A 21155-nucleotide genomic window follows, 5' to 3' on the forward strand; every position below is an offset into this window, starting at 1 on the left:
ATGCCTTTCCATGTTTGCAATGTCTTCGTGACATAGGAGCAAGGGGAGGCTATTCAGCCCTTTGAACCTACCCCACCATTCAATACCACCTGGCTGCTGCCTTTTTTTAAAATGACAATAGATTTTATTATAGGTTTGATTGAAGCTTATGGGAGGGAAGTGATTGACACTGAACATCCATAAACCCTTGCAGCACAGAAGGAGATCATTTGATCCATCATGGTAGAACCATCTTAGGAGACATTCAATTCACCATAGCACACATGGTTAGCGCTGCTGCCTCAGAGCACCAGGGTCCTGGGCTTGATTCCCATCTTGGGCACTGTCTGTGTGGTGTTTGCATGTTCTCCCTGTGTCTGTGTAGGTTTCCCCCAGGTGCTCCAGTTTCCTCCCACAGTCCAAAGACATGCTGGTTAGGAGTGTGTGGGTTTCCCCCGGGTGCCGGAGTTTCCTCCCACAGTCCAAAGACATGCTGGTTAGGTGTATTGCTCATGCTAAATTGCCTGTTTGAGCCAGGAGGATTAGCAGGGTAAATACATGGGGTTACGGTTATAGGATTGTGGTTGGTACAGACTCGATGGGCCAAACGGCCTCTTTCTTCCTGGAGCTCTGAGGCAGCAGTGCTAACCATGTGATCTATGGAGAATTGAATGTCTCCTTCTAAGACGGTTCTACCACGATAAGCCAAATGGCTTCCTTCTGTGCTGCAAGGGTTTATGGATGTTCAGTGTCAATCACTTCCCTCTCATCAATTTCAATCAAACCTATAGTAAAAACTATTGTCATTTTAAAAAGGCAGCAGCCAGGGTGGTACGAAATGATGGGGTAGGTTCAAAGGGCTGAATAGCCTCCTGCTCTTGTGATCTTATTTCCTATTCTCTCTTAAAAGGTTGCTCACTATAATGGTAGTAATTCTGGGATGAGTTTATTTTTCTGCTGATAGCTGCTATCTATTGCTAATATTCAGATCCTTTTTTTTATTTTAAACAGGGTGACATGATTGCCAGTGAGGATGCCCTAGTGACATCTAATTGTGGAGCTGGAGTAAATTGGGAGCAGAGACTGACTAACCAGTAACTCGTCTTCCTGGTATTCTGGGACACGACTTCCATCCTTGTTCACCTTTTCAATCACAGGATTCGACACCACCTGGGCACAGCAAGGGAAAGAGCAGGAGGTGTGAACGGACAGAAACAACAGCGGCTTTTAAAAGGGGAAGGGGGGGAAGAGGAGAAGGAGAGGGGGAGAAAGAGGAGGTGGTTGCAGGTGGGGTGGGGACAAGAGTTATTAAAGTGACACAAACGGTGCCAAAACATGAGCTCCAGGCACCAAGACTCTCCAGCCACCAGGGAGCAGACAACACTGAATAGAGTGCACCTTCCTCAAAGCGAGAGGGAGAGCTGAAGAAATAACTTGTGCAAGCAATCTCCCACAAGCTCCAGGGGACCTGACTAGATCATCTGTTTAACTAATGTTGGTTAAGGGATTGATCGGGACAACTGGGAGAACTCCCTGTCCTTCTTTAAATAGTGGCAATGGGAATCTGCTAAATCCGCCTGAAGGCATGATTGGGGCGTTGGTTTAATATTTCATCCAAAATGTGGTGCCTCCGACAGGGCAGCATTGCCTCAGTACTGGTACGGTCAGCCTGGAGTGTGAGTTCAAATCACTGGGGTAGACTCTAAAGCCACAGTCTCCAAAGCTGGACGGGTAAGATCTAGAGAGAGATTCAGCTGCCGGCTGTCACCCATTCAGCCTTGGTGGAACAGCCAGGGTCAGGGTGTAAGAGGTACATTTGATAAATGCAGTATCCGCAGCTCCGCCTTGGTTTGGCTCAGCGTTATGAGCAAAGCAACAGATCTAGGTGACACGCACACAAAAAAAAACATCTACAAGACTTCTGCCGATAATAAATGTGTACCATAACCATCCAGAAACTCTCCTCTGCCTCATGAAAGAACTGTCTATTCTTCTGTGTATGCAATGACTTGGCAGGTTTGGTGGGACAGAAGGTCCTGTAAAAGGGCAGAGAAGAAACATTTAGGTTAGTTTAGAGCCTGTTTCTGTAGATCTGTGAGCTAACACGGTGAGGTTCTCTCAGATTGCGGGTAAAATATGATTAACTCTCATGCGGGAACAGTTTATCATGCTTGCAAAACATCAGGATAAATGAGAAGATCAAGCGATGGAACAAAAGAATGAACAAGTTTGTATTTTTGTAGCGCCTTTCACAATACTGGGACATCGTAAAGTGTTTTAGTCAATGAACCACCCTTTGGCATAGTTACTGATGTCACGTAGGAAAGAAGGCATACTTCAGCACAGCAGGAAGATAATGATCAGATCGTCTGTAATTCATAGAATCCGTACAGTGCAGAAGGAGGCCATTCGGCCCATTGAGCCTGCATTGACAACAATCCCACCCAGGCTCTATCCCCGTAACCTCACATGATTACCCTAAGACCCTAACACCAACAGTCAACTTAGCATGGCTAATCCACCTAGCCCGCACGTCTTTGGACTGTGGAAGGAAACTGAAGCACTCAGAGGGAACTCACGCAGACATGGGAAGAATGTGCAAACTCCACACAAACAGTGATCCAAGGCCAGAATTGAACCTGGGTCCTTGGCGCTGTGAGGCAGCCGTGTTAACCACTGTGCCACCAGTGATGTTGGTCAAGAGATAAGTATTGGCTAGGACCCCAGCGAGAACTACCCCCCATGTCTTCTTAGATCTTTTCCATCCCCCAAGTAGCAGATGGAGCTATCCACCTCTGACAAAGCAGTGTCCCCTCATGACCACATTGGGAATGTCCGCTGGATCATGGGGTGGGGATCTGAACCCACAGTCTTCTGACTCAGAGCTTCCACTTAGCCACAAGATGCAGCAAGCAGTAACATCAGGAAGCATCAAAGGAGAAACTGTTCGGATTAGGTCACCGGGTATAAGTGACCCCCCATCGCCTAGCTCACATTCTGAGAGAACATTCTTGTTATCAATGCTCCCTCATCTCCAAATCCAGTCAGAATAACTTCACACAGCTCACCTTTCCTGCACAGTGGTTAACCCTGCTGCCTCACAGTACTAGGGACCTGGGTTCAATTTCCGGTTTTGGTCACTGTCTGTGTGGAGTTTGCACATTCTCTCTATGTCTGAGTGGATTTCCTCTGGGTGCTCTGGTTTCCTCCCACAGTCCAAAGTTGTGCTGGTTAGAGGCACTGGACATGCTAAATTCTCCCTCAGTGTACCCGAACAGGCACTGGAGTGTTGGGACTAGGGGATTTTCACAGTAACTCCATTGCAGTGTTAATGTAAGCCTACTTGTGAGACTAATTAACAATAAACTTTAACTTTAATTTAACCCTGACCTGCTGCCCTCCAGAGAAGATCCTCCCTTCCTGAGAGGTAACTGTGTGATCCCCAAATGTTACCTGAACATTTGAATTCTACATTTATAATTTCCGGTCTCATTCTGAATCAGATACTAATGCAGCTCATGTTGCTGCAGAACCACTTTCGCCAGGGATTCTGTTCCACACCTGCAGCTCAGCAAGAACGAGTGTTTATCCAGCCCCTCGAGCCACTTGTTAATTTGAAACTGGTTTTCTCTGTGCTCGGTCCCTGGGAAACTGCTGCATTATTCACCTCCCACAACATTAAAAAATAAACCTGTCTCATGACTGGAAAAGTGAAAGACACAGACGTTTCTTCCCTTGTATCAACAGGGACTCACACGTACGCCCAGCAGAAAGGCTGTGTAGGGAGAGCGGTGTTGTTTTGTCAAAGGAGCTCTGTTCTAAGATCCTTACCTTGTAAACTGTACAATTGCCTCACACAATCCAACATTTCTAATCTTTTCATTCTTATCAACCTCACTGGGATGATAGAACAAGATCTTCTTTTCTTCCTGCAAGAGAAACCACAGGTTGGTCAGTGAACCACAATGACCCACCTCACCTTTAAAAAGTAACAACTTGCATTTATGTAGCACCTTTAATGTAGTACAACGACCCAAGGTGTCTCACAGGAGGCAACAAATACAATTTGACACCGAGCCACATAAGGCGTTATTAGTACAGGTGACAAAAGAAGTAGTTCAAAGAAATAGGCTATAAGAAATGTCTTAACAAAGGAAACTGAGGTGGTGAGGTTTAGGGAGGGAATTCCAGAGCTTTGGGTCTTAGCAGCTGAAGGACCAGCCATCAATGATGGAGTGATCAAAACTGGGGTTTCTTAAAATGCTATAATGATGGCACAGTGCTGCTGCCTCACTGTGCCCGGGACCCAGGTTCAATTCCTGGCTTGGGTCACTGTCTGTGCGGAGTCGGCACGTTCTCCCCTGCATCGGTATCCCCCAGGTGCTCTGGATTCCTCCTATAGTGCTGATTAGGTGCATTGGCCATGCTAAATTCTCCCTTAGTGTACCCCAACAGGTGCTGGAATGTGGTGACTAGCGGATTTTCAATGTAACTTCATTGCAGTGTTAATGCAGGCCTACTTGTAATACTAATAAATGAACTTTAAAACTTTAAATTTTAGAGAAATGCTGAGATTTCAGAGTGTTATCAGGGCTGGAGGGGGTTACAGAGCTCGGGAAATGTGAGGTCACGAAACGTTTTTGAAAATGAGGAGGAGAATTTTAAAATCATTCTGTTGCTCAGCTGGGAGCCAGTGTAGATCAGCAAGGTGATGGGTGGACAGGACTTCGTGTGAGTTAGGACATGGCATTACAGTTGGCCTTCACAATTCCACCTATTAGTGTCACAAAATTAGTGCTGATATTTTGTAATTGGGCAGAAAATGCTGGAAAATCTCAACAGTTCTGACAGCATGTCAGCTGCCTCCGACGGGATGACCCTTCGGCAGAGATAGGAAATGTTGGCTCTATTCTCTCTTTGCGGATGCTATCAGACCTGCTGAGCATCTTCCAGCATTTTCTGTTTTTGTTTCAGATTCCAGCATCTGCAGTTTTCTGCTTGTAACAACGGTGCAGGTTCTGACAGTGTCCGAGATGTTCCATCAGCTTTAGAGCCGGTACTGACAGACCACAACACAAGGTCAGCAAATATGATCAATTATACTCATCGTGCCATTCACCTACCTCACCTTCTCTTGGTCCAAACTTCGGGTTGTAAATGAAAAAGCTCAGCAGTGACGGGGGAGATTGCTTTTCATTTGTTGTTGTCATCCTGGGGCTGAACAGAAAAAAAGCAGGATGTAAGGGTTCCATGCGTCCAAAACCCCAAGAAATCCCATAACACCAGTTTAACATCCAACAAGTTTAGGACATTAAGCTGGTGTTGTGGGATTTCTTTCTGTTTTACCCTAGTCCAACACTGGCATCTCAACATCACGACTACCATCCAAAACCTCAACAGGAATTCAATCCCATCTGTATCAGCATCCAATAAGCAACTAAACTGATGTAAATTTGGCAAGTTTCAATGAGATTTCCCCTTATCCTTCTAAGCTCCAGCAAGTACGGAGCACGACACGTTAATGGGGAGCTGATGGCCTAGTGGTATTATTGCCAGACTATTAATCCAGAAACTTAGCTAATGTTCTGGGGACCCGGGTTCGAATCCCACCACGGCAGATGGTGGAATTTGAATTCAATAAAACAATCTGGAATCAAGAATTTATTGATGACCATGAACCCATTGTCAATTGTTGGAAAAACCCACTTGATTCACTGATGTCCTTTATGGAGGGAAATCAGCCGTCCTTACCTGGTCTGGCCCACATGTGACTCCAGAGCCACAGCAATGTGGTTGACTCTCAACTGCCCTCCAAGAGCAACTGGGATGGGCAATAAATGCTGGCCAGCCAGCGACGCCCATGTCCCACGAATGAATTAAAAGAAATGCTCCTTATACGTCACACATTTCTTCCCACCATCAGTACAGAGCAGTAACCAGAGTACTCTCTAGAGTGTTTCAAACCAACTAGTGAAGCTTCAGAGGCCAACTGTTGCTCAGTGACAACATGAACAAAATATTGTTTTAAAAGTTGACACAATAAAGTTATGCGCATAGAATTGAAAAGCAGAGAAGTTACGCCAAACTTGTTTAGAACATCATACAGATTATGGCTGGAATCACTATGCCTAGTTCTGGGTTCATTAGCGTGAGAAGATATGGAGACACTGGAGAAGGTGTGAAATAGATTGAGTGGAATGATACCGGGTCTGGGGGATCATTCGCTGTTCCATTTCTATTTCGAAAAGAGGGATAATCTGACAGTCTTCAGGATTCTGAAAAGGTTTGTAGAGATGTTTCCATTTGTGGGATAGATCAACATAGGGACTGTAAGCATAAGATAAGCATTAATAAATCATATAAGGAATTCAGGGAGCACCTCTGTATCCAGAGATTGGTGAGAATGTGGAATTCAACTACCACATGGCATGATTGAGGTGAAGATAGATGTAGTTAAGAGGAAGCTGGATAAACCATATGAAGGAGAAAGGAACAGAAAGCTATAATGACAGTGTGAAATGAACAGGTGAGGGAGGAGGCTTGTGTAAAGCATGAATACCTGTCTCTGCATGGGTTTCCTCCGGGTGTTCCAGTTAACTTCCACCCTCCAAAGGTGTGTGGGTTAAGTTAATTGGCCATGCTTAGTGTCAGGGGGACTAAATACATGGGGTTACTGGGATGGCACCTTGGATGGAATTGTTGTTAGTGCAGGCTTGATGGGCCAAATGTGCTCCTTCTGCACTGCAGGGATTCTATAAATAGCCATACGTGTAATCATCTTCTCCATGTCTCCCCTCTCAAAGTCCATCATCATTTTATAGACTCCTATCAGCCTTATCTTCTGAGGTCCAGCTTGTCCAATTGTTTCCTGATAGTTCTAACCGCTACACACTAGTATCATCATTGTGCATCGTCCTTCACATTTCCCAATATCTTTCTAACCCTTTTATAACGTGGAAACCAGAACTATACACAAGTGTCGCCAGACCAAGATTCAATACAATTTTAACTCAGCTTCCCGACTTTTCAATTCTATCCTTCTATAAATGAACCCCAAAGCTTGATTTGCTTTTTGTAAAAATATCTTTATTGACCTGCATCTTAACAATTTTAATCGCTCCACCATTGGTAGCTGTGCCTGCAGCTGCCTGGGCCTTAAGCTTTGGAATAATCTCCCTACACCTCTTAGTCTCACCACCTATTCCTCCTTTCCTTTAAGATGCTCACCTGTTCCTCTCAGCTTTTGATTATCTGACCTCATGTCTTAAGGTGCTCAATGTTACACTTTGTTTTATAACATTCTTACCATGTTAGAGGTACTCTATAAATTATAAATTGTTGCTGCATCACTACTTCTAGTGATTGGTTTATCTGTATCCTCCAGATCCCTCTACCTTATTTTATTATCCAGGAAGCACATGGCCTCCTTGTTCTTCCATTAGGTATAATTTTAATAACCTGGTTTTCTGATGTATTGCACGAATGAAAAAGACACTTGAAGACTTCCTGCTTAATATATTATTAATTGTGAGCAATTATCATCAATTCCTCTGACAACAACTTCAGACAATGTTTATACTGTATATTGGTTTACGAACATTAATGACACGTGTGTTTAATTTCCATTCATCAGCCGGTTTTCCAATTGACACTATTTATTAAGAGCAAAGAAAAGATCCAGATGTGAAAGCACTTTCATCAGTTCCAGCTCCCTGATTTGATCGCATTGCACCTACTGTCAGCTTCAATTCAAACCAATCTTAGGGCTTACCTTTAGCTTTTAAAATATTTGTAACTTTAACACTTTCCTATCCTCCTCTCACCAACTAATGCATGCCAAATGTATTATCTACTTTCTTTTAACGTATTTACATTATAATCTTGGAAATATGTCTTTATTCCTCAGGTATTAATGAATGCAGACCAGTTGCTGGATGGCTCTGTGTAGTGCTTGTCTCATGGCAGTAACACAGAGCACCACAGAGAAACAGTACCCTGACTGAAGGCACATTGTAGGTGCAAGGTAATTTAGTCAAGACACAGCCTTGCAGGAATTAACAAGATCCGCAAAATGAATTACAAAGCGCAAGAGAACCGGTCTCAAACTGTGAGAAAAATGGATCCCTTTTAGTGCATGTTTTGAGGTGGTAAAGAAATCCATCTGTCCCAGTCTGGGAATTGATAACAGTGTAAGAGATAACAAAATGGAATCAGGCTGGATTTATTCCTTCCAGCGCAGCCTTGTGAGAGGCCCAGGATGTGAGAACAAGGGAAAAGACACTGATATAATTAAATAGGCTAGAACAGGAACTAGAGAATCTTGCATGACACAGGATGACAGAAAACAAAAGATATAAAGAAGGATCCACCAAAACATCTTGACTGCAGTGGGTTGGAGTGATTTGGTCAGTCACTCGAAGTCACACATGGAGGATTTGCCATCGGACTGACTGCTGAGGTGGAATTAGCATGAGTATGTATTATTGCTTAGTGGTTTTGATAAAGATGTTCACCTTCATGGAACCGCATTCAAGTCATTGTGTGTCACTGATATCAGATTAGAGACAAGAACCTTTGGGCCAGGTAAAGAATCTTACAATAACACCTGATAACTCATCAGGGATTTGGCTAGATTTAAAGTTCTCATCCTCCCCATATTTTTGTAATCTCCTTCAGCCTCATAAACCTCTGAGAGATCCACTCTCCTCCAGTTCCGGCCTCTCCTGCATCCCCGATTTTAATTACTGCGGCTGCCAAAGCTCTAGGTTCTGGAATTCCCACTCTAAATCTCTCCGTCTCTCTTGCCTTCTTTATGATGTTCCTTAAATTACACTGATTATGTTTCAGAGAGTGTGTTTTGCAATGTTGAAAGGGGCTATATAATGCAAGTTGTTGTATTTATGGATTACATAGAAACAAGAAGGAGTAGGCCATTCAGCCCTTTGACTCTGCTCTGCCATTCAGTTGGATCATGGCTGATCCAACTGAATTTGATCTTGATCTTGAAGGATTAAAGGATATTGAATTTGATTATCAAATTCAATATCCTCATCCCTCCTTCCTCCCATTTCTCCCCCTGATCTCTTTTGCCTCAAGAGCTATATCTAATTTCTTCTTGAAATCAGACAACATTTTGGCCTCAACTACATTCAGTGGCAGTGAATTCCACACATTCACCACTCTTTGGGTGAAGAAATTTCTCCTCACCTCAGTTCTAAAAGGTTTATCTCCTATCCTCAAATTATGACCCCTAGTTTTGGACTCCCGCACCACTGGGAACATTCTTTCTGAATCTACCCTTTCTAACCCTGTTAGAATTTTATAATTTCTATGAGATCACCTCTCACTCTTCTAAACTCCAGTAAATATAATTCTAACCGACTTAGTGTCTCCTCATATCAGCTTGGTAAACCTTTGCTGTACTCTCTCTGTAGCAAGGACATCCTTCCTCAGATAAGGACACCAAAACTGCACACAATACTCCAGATGTGCCCTCACCAACACCCTACACAACTGCAGCAGTCCTACTCTTCTCTCCACATTTTAATTCTGCTTTCATTCATGTGAACAGGAGAATAACTAGTTTCTACAATTACCTTATCATCAACATTAGCAATGGTTTGATTCAAGGGGCTTCTCTGTCCGTGTGCTGCAACACATTACGCAAAGTTTCAGATAGCCATCTGCTGAAAGAGAGGAAGAGAAAGAAATATCAGAACAAAATGCTTCTCAATCTCAAAGCCCAAGGTTTCAGCCTGGATTTACTCAGTTAATGAGAGATCTACCACCAACTGCTTCTGAAAGAGTTGGTGGCATTGGCGGAAGGGCAACAGCAGGATCTGAAACTGGTGGAGAGGGGGGAGGACAAGGCTAAACTGGACGATTATACAAACTGTCGAGACTATCAAAGCTACCCCACAATGTGGAGCGGGTATCAGCATGGCTCACTGGACAGCCCTCCCAGTTTAGAACCAGAAGTCATGGGTTCAAGACCCACTGCAGAGACTTGAGCACAAATTCTCTGCTGGCACTCCAGTGCAGTACGGAGGGAATGCTGCACTGTCAGAGGTACTATCTTTTGGGTGAGAGATTATAGTGACAAACGTCTGCTCTCTCAGATAGACGTAAACGTCTCATGGCAGCATTTAGAAGAGTTGAGAAGCATTCCTAGCGTCCTGGCCAATATTTATCCCTCAACCAGCAGCATTTAAAATAAAATTACCCAGTCATTATCTCATTGGTGGCACATTGGTGTTGCCTCAAAGGGCCAGGGACCCGGGTTCGATTTCCGGCTAGGGTCACTATCTGTGTGGAGTTTGCATATTCTTCCCATGTCTGTGCAAATTTTCTCTCACAGTATAAAAGATGTGCTGGTTAGGTGCACTGGCCATGCTAAATTCTCCCTCAGTGAACCCAAACAGGTGCCAGAGTGTGTGACTAGGGGATTTTCCACAGTAACTTTATTGCAGTGTCAATGTAAGCCTACTTGTGACACTAATAAATAAACTTAAAACATTGCTGTTTGCGGGAGTTTTCTGTGCACAATTTGGCTGCTGCAGTTCCTACATTACAGCAGTGGCTGGAGTTCAAAAGTATTTAATTGGCTGTAAAACACTTTGGGACATCCAAAGTGAAAGGTTGTGAAAGGCACTGTATAAATGCAAAGGATGTGAAAGATGCTATATAAAGACAAGAGTGTGAAAGGTGCTGTATAAAGGCATGGCTGTGAAAGGCGCTATATAGAGGCAAGGAGTGTGAAAGGCACTGTATAAAGGCAAGGGTGTGAAAGGTGCTTGTATAAATGCAAGATTATATTTTCTTTAATACCACAGCTATAGAAATGAAGATAAATACATATTAGCACTCGTGTTGATGCACACACAAATTACTCTCAGCACTGGATGCTGTAACATCTTCTAGAGACATAAAGAGAAACTGAGAACAGGAAACAAAAGGATTCTGATTCTGTCTTCTGCGGTTATTGTTAACAATAGTTAACACAGGAAAGGAAGCTACAGATGGCTTGTCTGGGATTTAAACCAACGGACTTCTTGTTCAATGTTCCCAAATTACTGACTGGCGAATTGGAAAGATTAAATGTTGTAAGTGGGTTTCTCAAAGCTAAGCTGAGGCACGGGTGGGATCCTAGTTCACAGAAAGTGATATCTCATGCTGTAGAGGGCATGGGCTCCGAAGGGACATAGAATAGCCCATGGAGGAACTTAAATATAAAAAGATGGCAACAAGATGCAAAGAAATGTGTGTCAAGTGGTAGAGTATGAGACTCTTAACCTCAGGGTCCTGGGTTTGAGCCCAACATAGGGCGCTGTTGTTCTGGGTGGCACAGCAACACAGTGGTTAGCATTGCTACCTCACAGCACCAGGGACCTGGGTTCAATTCCTGGCTTGGGCCACTGTCTGTGTGGAGTTTGCATGTTCTCCTGTGTCTGTGTGGGTTTCCTCTGGGTGCTCCGGTTTCCTCCCTCAGTCTAACTCAACCCAGTTAGGTTGATTGGCCATGCTAAATTGCCCCTTAGTATCAGGGGGACTAGCAGGGTAAATGGGGGCTACGGAGATAGGACTCGGGTGGGATTGTGATTGGTGCAGACTTGATGGGTCAAATGGTCTCCGTCTGCACTATCGGGATTCTGTGGAAAGAACTGAAATGCACAAAATAGCTAATGGGCTGAAAGTGTTACAAAACAATGTCTTTGTAATTAGAGCCTAAACTAATGGAAAATGATTAGCACTGTTTTTCATGTTGTAAAATTGATTTTAGAAAGGAGGTTTACATTTTGTACTCTGCAATATGCAAACTGTCTGTCAGAAAGGTTTTCTCTTGGACAGTTATTTGAGATAATGAAATTTCCACTGTATAATATTTTGCATTTTGAAAACTTCTGTTTATAAATCTCTACATTTAACCACATTATGTCGCTGACTATGCTTCAAAAAATACTTCATTGGCTGTAAAGTGCTCTGGGCCATTCTGAGGTCATGAAAGATCTTACAGAAATACAAATCTTTCATCGTCTCCCTCGCTGTCTCTGTAATCTCTTCCGGCCCTAAAGCCTCTGAGATCTCTGCACTCCTCTGATTCTGGCCTCTTCCACTCACTCTACCATTGGTGGCCGTGCTTTCAGTTGCCGGGGCCTTAAGCTCTGAAATTCCTGCCTTAAACTTTTCCCTCCTTCTTTAAGACACTCCGTAAAACCAATCTTGTTGACCAAGCTTTTGGTCATCTGTCCTATTATCTCCTTTTGTGACTCAGGGTCAGAGTTTGTTTTATAATGCTCCTGGGAAGCACCTGGGGCCTTTGCTACACTAAAGGTGCCACTAAAGGTGCTATATAATGCAAGTTGTTACCATAACCTCATCACTTCACAACTAATAAAGGAGTACAGTTAAAATGTAACCAATTTGTACGCAGGAAGCCCTCAATGACAGCAGATAAATCAGTGACCAATTCATTTGTTCTTAGTGATTTTGGTTGTGGGGAGAATGTTGGCTAAAGTGACTGCCCCGTCCTTACCATAAGATGAAGGAGCAAAAGTAGGCCATTCGAGTCATCGAGTCTGCTCCGCCATTTAATGAGATCATGACTGATGTGATAATTCTCAACTCAGCTTTCCTGTCTTATCGCCCGACCTTTGATTCCCTTAATGATTAAAAATCTTAAGCATACTAACCAGCCTCCACAGCCCTCTGTGGTAACGAATTCCACAGATTCACTACCCTCGGAGAGAAGAAATTCCTCCCTCTTTTCTGTCTTAAATGGGTGACCCCCTTACTCTGATTATACCCTTTGATCTTACACTCTCCCACAAGGGGAGACACCCTTTCAGCATCTACCCTGAGAATCCCATATAGAATCAATAAGGTCGCCTCTCATTCTTCTAAACTCCAATGAGTAGAGGCTCCAAACCACTCAACGGCTCCTCAAAATAAATTAAGAAATACTTAAAATAATAGCTTTGGGGCCTCTTAATTCCACTTCAGAGGACAGCTAGGACCTCACCTAATGTTTCAGCTTAAAGGCAGCACCTTTGATAGTGGCAACAAAATATAATTAAAAGCACATCGTGCACCCTGCGCAATCATTTACTAGGTTTGCAACCCAACAACATGCAAGAACAGGCTGATATAATCAAGCTATTGATCTTCTCTGTCACATAAAGAATGGCTTTAAATTATATCGAAAGGCACAAGACTATCAAGTGAATGAAGAATTAATCTGTTATTGGTATTAATGTTTGAAGGAAGAACGCTGACCAGGACACTGGAAGAACTTGCTACAACTGGATAAGGCGTTGGTGACCACACCTAGAATACTGCATACAGTTTTGGTTTCTTTATTTGAGGAGGGATTTCCCTGCATTGGAGACAGTTCAAAGAACGTTAACTATGCTGATTTCTGGAGCGAAGGGATTGTTTTATGAAAGAAGAAATTCCGTCTCATCTGTCTTAAATGGGAGACCTCTTATTTTGAAACTGCCCCCTAGTTCTAGATTACTCATTAAGGAGAAACATCTACCCTGCCGAGCCACCTCAGAATTTTAAAAAATTCTTTCATAGGACGAGGGTGTCGCTGGCTAGGCCAGAATGTATTTTCCATCCCTGATTGCTCTCGAGAAGATGATGGCGAGAATCTTGCATGTTTCAATAAGATCACCCCTCATTCTTCCAAATTCCAATGAGTACAGGCCCAACCTCTCTACTTTAAGATCCTCAACCTCTTGCTTAGGTCCCTCCACAGCCTGACTCAATACTCCCCAGTGCTACGCTGACAGCGTGCAGCATCATAACAGGAGCTATTTTTCAGATGAGGCGACAAGAGGTTGTCTTTCAGAGGGTTAAGAAACTTTGGAATTCTCCAGAGAGCTGTGACTGCTGTGTCACTGAACAGCTTCAAGGCTGAGATAGACAGATTCTTGAACTACCATGGAATCAAGGATTATGAGAGCTGTAGGGTTGAGGCTAAGGTCAGATCAGCCACAATCTTACAGAGTGGCAGAGCAGGATTGAATGGCTTACTCCTGCTCCTTATATGCTTAATAACTTTTTTGTTTCTGTCTTCACGGAGGAGGACGTGAATAATTTGCCGGGTGTTAGAGATGGAAAGGCGGTAGGACTGGAGGGTCTTAATGACATTACTGTTACTAGAGAGGAGGTGCTCGACAGACTGGAGGGACTGATTGTGGACAAGTCGCCAGGACCGGATGGAATGCACCCAAGGGTTCTGAAAGAAATGGCGGAGGTTATAGTGGATGCCTTGGTGGTTATTTTCCAGACGTCGCTGGATTCCGGGGAAGTGCCGGAAGATTGGAAAGCGGCTAATGTTATGCTGTTGTTTAAGAAGGGTGCCAGGCAAAAGGCAGGGAATTATAGGCCGGTTAGTTTAACGTCTGTTGTAGCTAAAATGTTAGAATCCGTCATCAAGGAGGAAATAGCGAGGCATCTTGAGAGGAATTGCTTGATAGAGCAGACGCAGCACAGTTTCGTTAAAGGGAAGTCGTGTCTGACAAATTTACTGGAGTTCTATGAGGATGTGTCTAGGGCGGTGGATAGAGGAGAGCCGGTGGATGTGGTCTTTCTGGATTTTCAGAAGGCGTTTGACAAGGTACCTCACAAGAGGTTATTGCAGAAGGTCAGGGGACAGGGAGTTGGGGGTAGGGTGTTAGTGTGGATAGAAGATTGGTTGTCAAATAGGAGGCAGAGAGTGGGGGTCAATGGGTGCTATTCGGATTGGCGGATGGTGACTAGTGGAGTGCCTCAGGGGTCGGTGCTGGGGCCTCAGCTATTTACCATTTATATAGATGATCTGGAGGAGGGAGCCGAGTGTAGGGTGTCGAAATTTGCTGATGACACCAAGATTGGAGGAAAGGCAAATTGTGCGGAGGGTGTGGAGAGTCCACAGAAGGATCTAGATAGGCTGGGCGAATGGGCCAGGAAATGGCAAATGGAATTTAATGTTGGCAAGTGTGAGGTGGTCCACTTTGGTAGGAAGAATGGTAGGAAGGATTATCACTTACGTGGCGAAAAACTGCAGCAGGCGACGGTGCAGAGGGACCTTGGGGTCCTTGTGCATGAGTCGCAAAAACCCAGCTTGTAGGTGCAGCAGGTGATCAGGAAGGCGAATGGGATGCTGGCCTTCATAGCGAGGGGGATTGAAGGTAAAAGTAGGGAGGTCTTGCTGCGGCTGTATAGAGCATTGGTGAGGCCGCAGCTGGAGTACTGTGTGCAGTTTTGGGCGCCGTACTTACGCAAGGATATTCTGGCCTTGGAGGGAGTGCAGAGGAGGTTTACTAGGCTGATGCCGGAGTTGAGGGGGTTGAGCTATGAGGAGAGGCTGAATAAACTAGGCTTGTACTCGTTAGAGTTTAGAAGAATGAGGGGAGATCTCATTGAGACGTATAAGATGATGAATGGGATGGATAGGATAGAGGTGGAGAGACTCTTCCCGCTCAGAAAGGATAGTAGGACTAGGGGGCACAGCCTCAAGATAAAGGGCGGGCGGTTTAGAACGGAGTTGAGGAGGAACTTCTTCACTCAAAGGGTGGTGAATCTCTGGAATTCTCTGCCCGTTGAAGTGGTGGAGGCTGCCTCGCTAAATATTTTTAAGACGCGGGTTGATGGGTTTTTGATAAGCGAGGGGATTAAGGGTTATGGGGAGAGGGCGGGAATGTGGAACTGAGCCACGACAGATCAGCCATGATCTTACTGAATGGCGGGGCAGGCTCGAAGGGCTAGATGGCCTACTCCTGCTCCTATTTCTTATGTTCTTAACTCACCCCTCACTCTTTCACAAATGCCAGGGATGAATCCACCCAAGCTGCAAAACAGGTTTAAGGCCTCATTTAAAAATCAGCTCCTCTGACAGTGCTGCACTCTCTCAGCATAGCACTGGAGTGTGTTCAGTCAGGCTGCGGGGGGAGCTGAGAAAGAGAGGGAGGATCTCAACGTAGAATTGTTTGGACAAGGAGCTGGGCTAGGCTGAGAGGGGAAGGGAGGGGGCAACATATGTTTGGAATTTGGACTAACTGAGGACTTGGCAGCAAAGCATTGGGTCGGTTAAGGATAAGTGAAAGCTGGACATTCACCTTCCAATGAGACCCCATATCTTGGCTCTGTAGAACAGTTTTGAAAGGAATATCAGACACAAATACTCCATAAACGAGAAGATAGCAAGAGGGATTAAAATCCTGGAGTGTGTATCCACAAGTCCTTGAAGGTGGCAAGACAGGTGGACAATGTGGTCAAGAAAGCATTGGGAGAGGTATTGAATACAAAAGCAGGGATGTAATGTTGAAGCTGCGTAAAGACAGATCACAGCTGGAGTTGTGTATACAGTTCTGGTCACCACACAATAGGAAGGACATAATTGCTCTGGACAGAGTACAGAGGAGATTCACAAGAACATCGCCAGAACTTGAAAACTGCAGCTATGTGGGCAGATTGGCGAGGCGGTTAAAGGGGTGACCTAATTGAGGTGTAGGAAATTATGATGGCCCTTGGAAAGTCACATTTCCCCTAGCAGAGATATCAGTTACCAGGGAGTATAGATTTAAGGTGAATTTTGGAAGGATTATAGGTGACATGAGGGAAAATGTTTTACCAAAAGGGTGGTGAGCATCTGCAATTCACCGCCTAAGGTGGTGGTTGAGGCTGAAATGCTGAACTCATTTTAAATGTATCTGGATGTGTATGTGAAGTACTGTTACCTGCAAGGTGCTGGAAAATGGTATTAAAATGATTGGCACAGACACGATGGGCTGAATGGCCTCTTTCTGCACTATAACTTTTTTATGTTTTAAACCTAAGACATGGGTTATAGCTGTAGGTGGGTTGAACTGAGAATTTTAAGTCCTTGCTGAATATATTGAAAGGGATTCCGAACACAGCCTGTCCACTATGACTCGCAGGACTGCTTTGAATTAATAGATTAGATCAGAAGCTGCAATAGAAGATTGCTGCTTAGTTGAATGCACAGTAATTACAAACAGGTTACACCCTGGGCTGGAATAGTTTTCAGAACCAATTCATTTTAAATCTGTTGCTGAACCGTACAAATAAAACAGGTTTGATCCTCGGTGTATACTGAATTAAACAGCCTGAGCCAAGGGCAACAGTGAAAATGTTACAATTGGTTTCAGAGACCTGGTTTGGGTAAGTCAGAGAAAGAAAACCACCAGGATTCCTCTCCTGACCACCATCCTGTTTCAGGTGTCAAGGCAGAACAAGGGTGGCACGGTGTCACAGTGGTTAATTCTGCTGCCTCACAGCACCAGGGATCTGGGTTTAATTCCAGCCTAGGGTCACTGCCTGTGTGGAATTTGCACGTTCTCCCAGTGTCTGCATGGCTTTCCTCAGGGTACTCCGTTTTCCTCCCACAGTTCAAAGATGTGCAGGTTAGGGGATTGGCCATGGGAAATGTGTGGGGTTACAGGGATACTGCAGGGGAGAGGGACTGGGTAAGATACTCTGTCAGAGAGTCGGTTCAGACTCGATGGGCCAAATGGCCTCTTCTGCACTGTAGAGATTTTATGAAACTGAGATGACCTCTGAACATCAAGCATGGTTCCCAACTAACAAGGAATAAAAAGGAATTTGCATTTATATGGCATCTTCCATGACCTCAGCACACCCTAAGTATTTTTTTTCAAAGTATAGATAGTCACTGTTGTAGGTGTAGGAAATGCAGTGGCTAACTTGGGCATAGCAAGATCCCCCAACAGCGATGTGATAATGGCCAGATGCTTCAGTAATGTTAGTTGAAGGATAAACATTGGCCTGGACACCAGAGAGAATTCCCCTGCCATTCTTGGAATTAATGGCTCAGAGATCTTTTACATTTCCAGCTAGGAGGGCAGAGGGGCCTTCAGTTTTACACCTCATCCAAAAGGCGGTGTCTCCTGGAGTGTTGGCCCAGATAAATGTGCTTGAGTCTCTGAAGTGGGAATTAACATAACATCCTGATTCAGAGGTAGGAGTGCAGCCCACTAAACTGCGCTGAGAGATTTGAGCCAATTCCTACACTGTGCAATGAGGAATGTAGATCCTCTGATTAGCTGGTTATTGTTGTTTCTGGAAGTTTGCTGTGTGAAAATTCCTGCAGATTTTACATTAGAAGTGACAGCATTTCAAAATCTAAAGAGTTAGCCGTGAAGCACTTGGGGATGTCTTGAACCCAATTGTGAAAGGCAAAATATAAATGCAAGCTCTTCCTCTCACACCCCAAATTCTAGAACACCAGAAGGCAAAGATTCAGCATGATCCGTAAACAAATACATCTCTATGCAATTAACAACAAACTTGTATTTATATTGTACTCTTAACATAGAAATAATGTCCCAAAGCACTTCACAGGAGCAATTACCTGACAAACATTTATACCACCATAACAGATCACTCTGGGGCACGCGCTAACAAGTTCAAGGTTAACAGGGGCATCATAAAGCATGTTAAAAGTACCAGAACTGGTCACAAATATAACATAATCCTAGGGTGTTAAGAACAAGCACAATCTATTTATCTGTAGGAGTTGAAAGCTCCTATTTCCTTGAAGGATCCAGTTCAGCTGTTAATCAGAGATTTAACAGCTGAAGGTTTATTTTTGTTAAAAAAAATTAAATTAAAAAAAAACTTTCTCAGGGTTGTTGGGTGTTTTTGTTTGTAGGCCTCAGTGGAATAGAAGGTTAAATTTGGAAATCCAAATTCAGCTAGTATGTGTGTCTGGTCAAGTTCTCCCAAAAATTAGTCCTAGTTGGAAATCTGGGACACTGACAGTAAATAATATATTAATTTTAAAGTGCAAAAGTATATATAAATGAAATGAAACACCTTACTGATACACACACACAAACCCAAACAGAAAACTATAGAAGGCCTCAGGCTTCCCGCAGGTTAAATTTGATCAGTTCCTCCACTGACAGGGCCTGTTGCCTGGACACTTCCTACAGATGGATCAGTCAGAAAGCTGAGGCCTAGAACACTACACATACCAATCATACTATTCCCACATATTAAGCTCCAATAATGTATGGTACTCCTCTGTAATAAATTGAAACACTTAAAAGAAAAATACCTTTTGTTTTGTTTGTCACTGGGTTTCTAGTCTAAATTCCTGCAGCATTTCCCTTCCTCTGTACTGGAAGAAATCTGTGGGACTCTATAGCACCACATACTGGTTAGGGACACATTTTTGCTTCTCAAAAGACTTGATCAAATATTTTTTAAAAGTCACCACATTTGAAAATTGGTTTTGTATTTGCATGTTTTTAGAAATAAAATTGTACAAAAATAAAAGTGTCTCAGTTTCCTTCAGGCACCTTCTCCCAGTGAAATAATGACTTGCATTTATGTATACAGCACCTTTTGCAAGTTCCCAAGGCAACAAACTTATATTTCCACAGCATCTTTTGACAACCTCAAAATCTCCCAAATTTTTTTTAAGCCAATGAATTTTCACAGAAGTCTAGCCAAAGAGCAAAGAATAAAGAACAGGTCCTTCGGCCCACCAAGGCTGCACTGATACATGGTTTCTACCCCTCTGTGTACCTCCCGTTTACACATCTGTCAAGATACACCTTGAATGTTGTTAACATGCCTCTTCCATCACCCATACTGGCAATGCCTTCCAGGAACCCAGTGCCTTTTATGTGAAAAACTTGCCTGCACATCTCCCTTAAACTTACCATTTCTCACTTTAAACCTATGCCCTCTTGTAGATCCTTCCACCCTGAGAAAAAGCCTCTGACGATTCACCCTATCTATGCCTCTCACTGCTGTAAAATGTGAAACACAACAGCCAATTTGTGAATAGCAAGCTCCCACAGGCAACAATATGCTAATGACTTGATAATCTGGTTTTTGAGATTTTGGTTGAGGGATAAATATTGGGCAGGACAGGGAGAACTTCCCTGCTCTTCCTTGAAACACTGGTAATGGGATCGTTTACATTTACCTGAGAGAGGAGATTTAACATCTCATTGTAGAGAACGTTAGACAAGGTAGTACTCCCACTGGGATTGTCAGCCTAGAGAGAGACTTGAACATGTTCACATCAGATAAAGTACTGAGAGCACAATCAGCTTCACCCAGAGTAAAGGTTAGGTCCTTTGGCTCATTATTGCAGCTTTATTACCTTGCCCCCTTTGTTTCTCCCAAAAGCTCTGAATTCAGTTTCCATACTGTTCCATCAATGAGCCTGGCCTACGGTGCAAGATGATTTTGTCATGGCCCTAAACAGTCGGGGCTGGTAAGAGGAGATGCCTTTCAATTAGGTAAGGGAGGGAGGGGTGTAAACCTTGTTCTATCAGATCACCACTCCCTGTACAACCCTTTCCCTTTTCACTGATTTCAGCCAATACAAGGTAAAAATGGGGGGCATGGTAGTACAGTGGTTAGCACTGCTGCCTCACAGCACCAGAGCCCGGGTTTGACTCCCAGCTTGGGTCACCGTCTGAGTGGAGTTTACACATTCTCCCCATGTCTGCGTAGGTTTCCTCTGGATGCTCCAGTTCCCTCCCATAGTCCAAACATCTGCAGGTTAGGTGGATTGGCCACGCTAAGTTGCCCCTTAGTATCAGGGTAGATGCATGGGGTTATGGCGATAAGGCCTGGGTGGGACTGTGGTCAGTGCAGACTCGATGGGTTGAATGGCCTTCTTCTGCACTGTATGTGATGAAAATCAGGCAGCATTTCTAGAAGGAATGAACCAACACCAATGGGTTTACATTCTTCTCCACATGCTGCAATGGAATGTACCACTCAAGGTATTCCACAGCAGAGGGCCTGTCTCAGCTATCCATGAACATTGGATGGTGATCAGACATAGATACCTCTGGCTGATTTTTGGCTTCAACTTTGAACATTGCTTTCACTCAATTGATGTTAGAATAAGGATAAACTAATTACACGCGATTAAATATTAATACTGTCTTTTCCATAGTACATATGTTTAACTAATAAGAGATGTTCAAAATTGCAGATCCTGCCAGTTGATGTCAAACAGTGACAACTGTACAATACTCCTGGAACAAGGTAAGACAACAGCAGAGATGAAAAGTGATGAGTGAGACTGGAGTACATGACTGAAGGTAAATTCATTCAAATGAGAAGATTTAGTAAATAAAATTCCCCTTCATGCCAACATTGCTTTTCACTGAAGATAGAAA

At 43.7% G+C, this 21155-nt stretch overlaps 1 protein-coding gene across 2 annotated transcripts in view; it reads right to left on the minus strand.

Moving 5' to 3' along the window:
* Window positions 1-19142, minus strand: part of ccz1 (CCZ1 vacuolar protein trafficking and biogenesis associated) — a 51541-nt gene extending 32399 nt beyond the window's left edge. The window contains exons 1-6 of one of the 2 annotated variants that reach the window (XM_080206813.1): window positions 19064-19142; window positions 9576-9662; window positions 5103-5196; window positions 3811-3908; window positions 1922-2015; window positions 1072-1149 (exon numbers count right to left, since the gene is read on the minus strand). In XM_080206813.1, the coding sequence (XP_080062939.1) occupies window positions 1072-1149; window positions 1922-2015; window positions 3811-3908; window positions 5103-5196; window positions 9576-9589 (378 nt within the window). In that variant the 5' untranslated portion in view covers window positions 9590-9662; window positions 19064-19142. Of the gene's footprint in view, window positions 1-1071; window positions 1150-1921; window positions 2016-3810; window positions 3909-5102; window positions 5197-9575; window positions 9666-19063 lie in introns of both variants that reach the window. The other variant, XM_080206812.1, reaches the window with a different exon arrangement.
* Between the last annotated feature and the right edge of the window lie 2013 nt (window positions 19143-21155).

This window comes from Carcharhinus amblyrhynchos, chromosome 18, assembly GCF_965287045.1.
Source record: "Carcharhinus amblyrhynchos chromosome 18, sCarAmb.v2.hapA, whole genome shotgun sequence".
Lineage (NCBI taxonomy): Eukaryota > Metazoa > Chordata > Chondrichthyes > Carcharhiniformes > Carcharhinidae > Carcharhinus > Carcharhinus amblyrhynchos.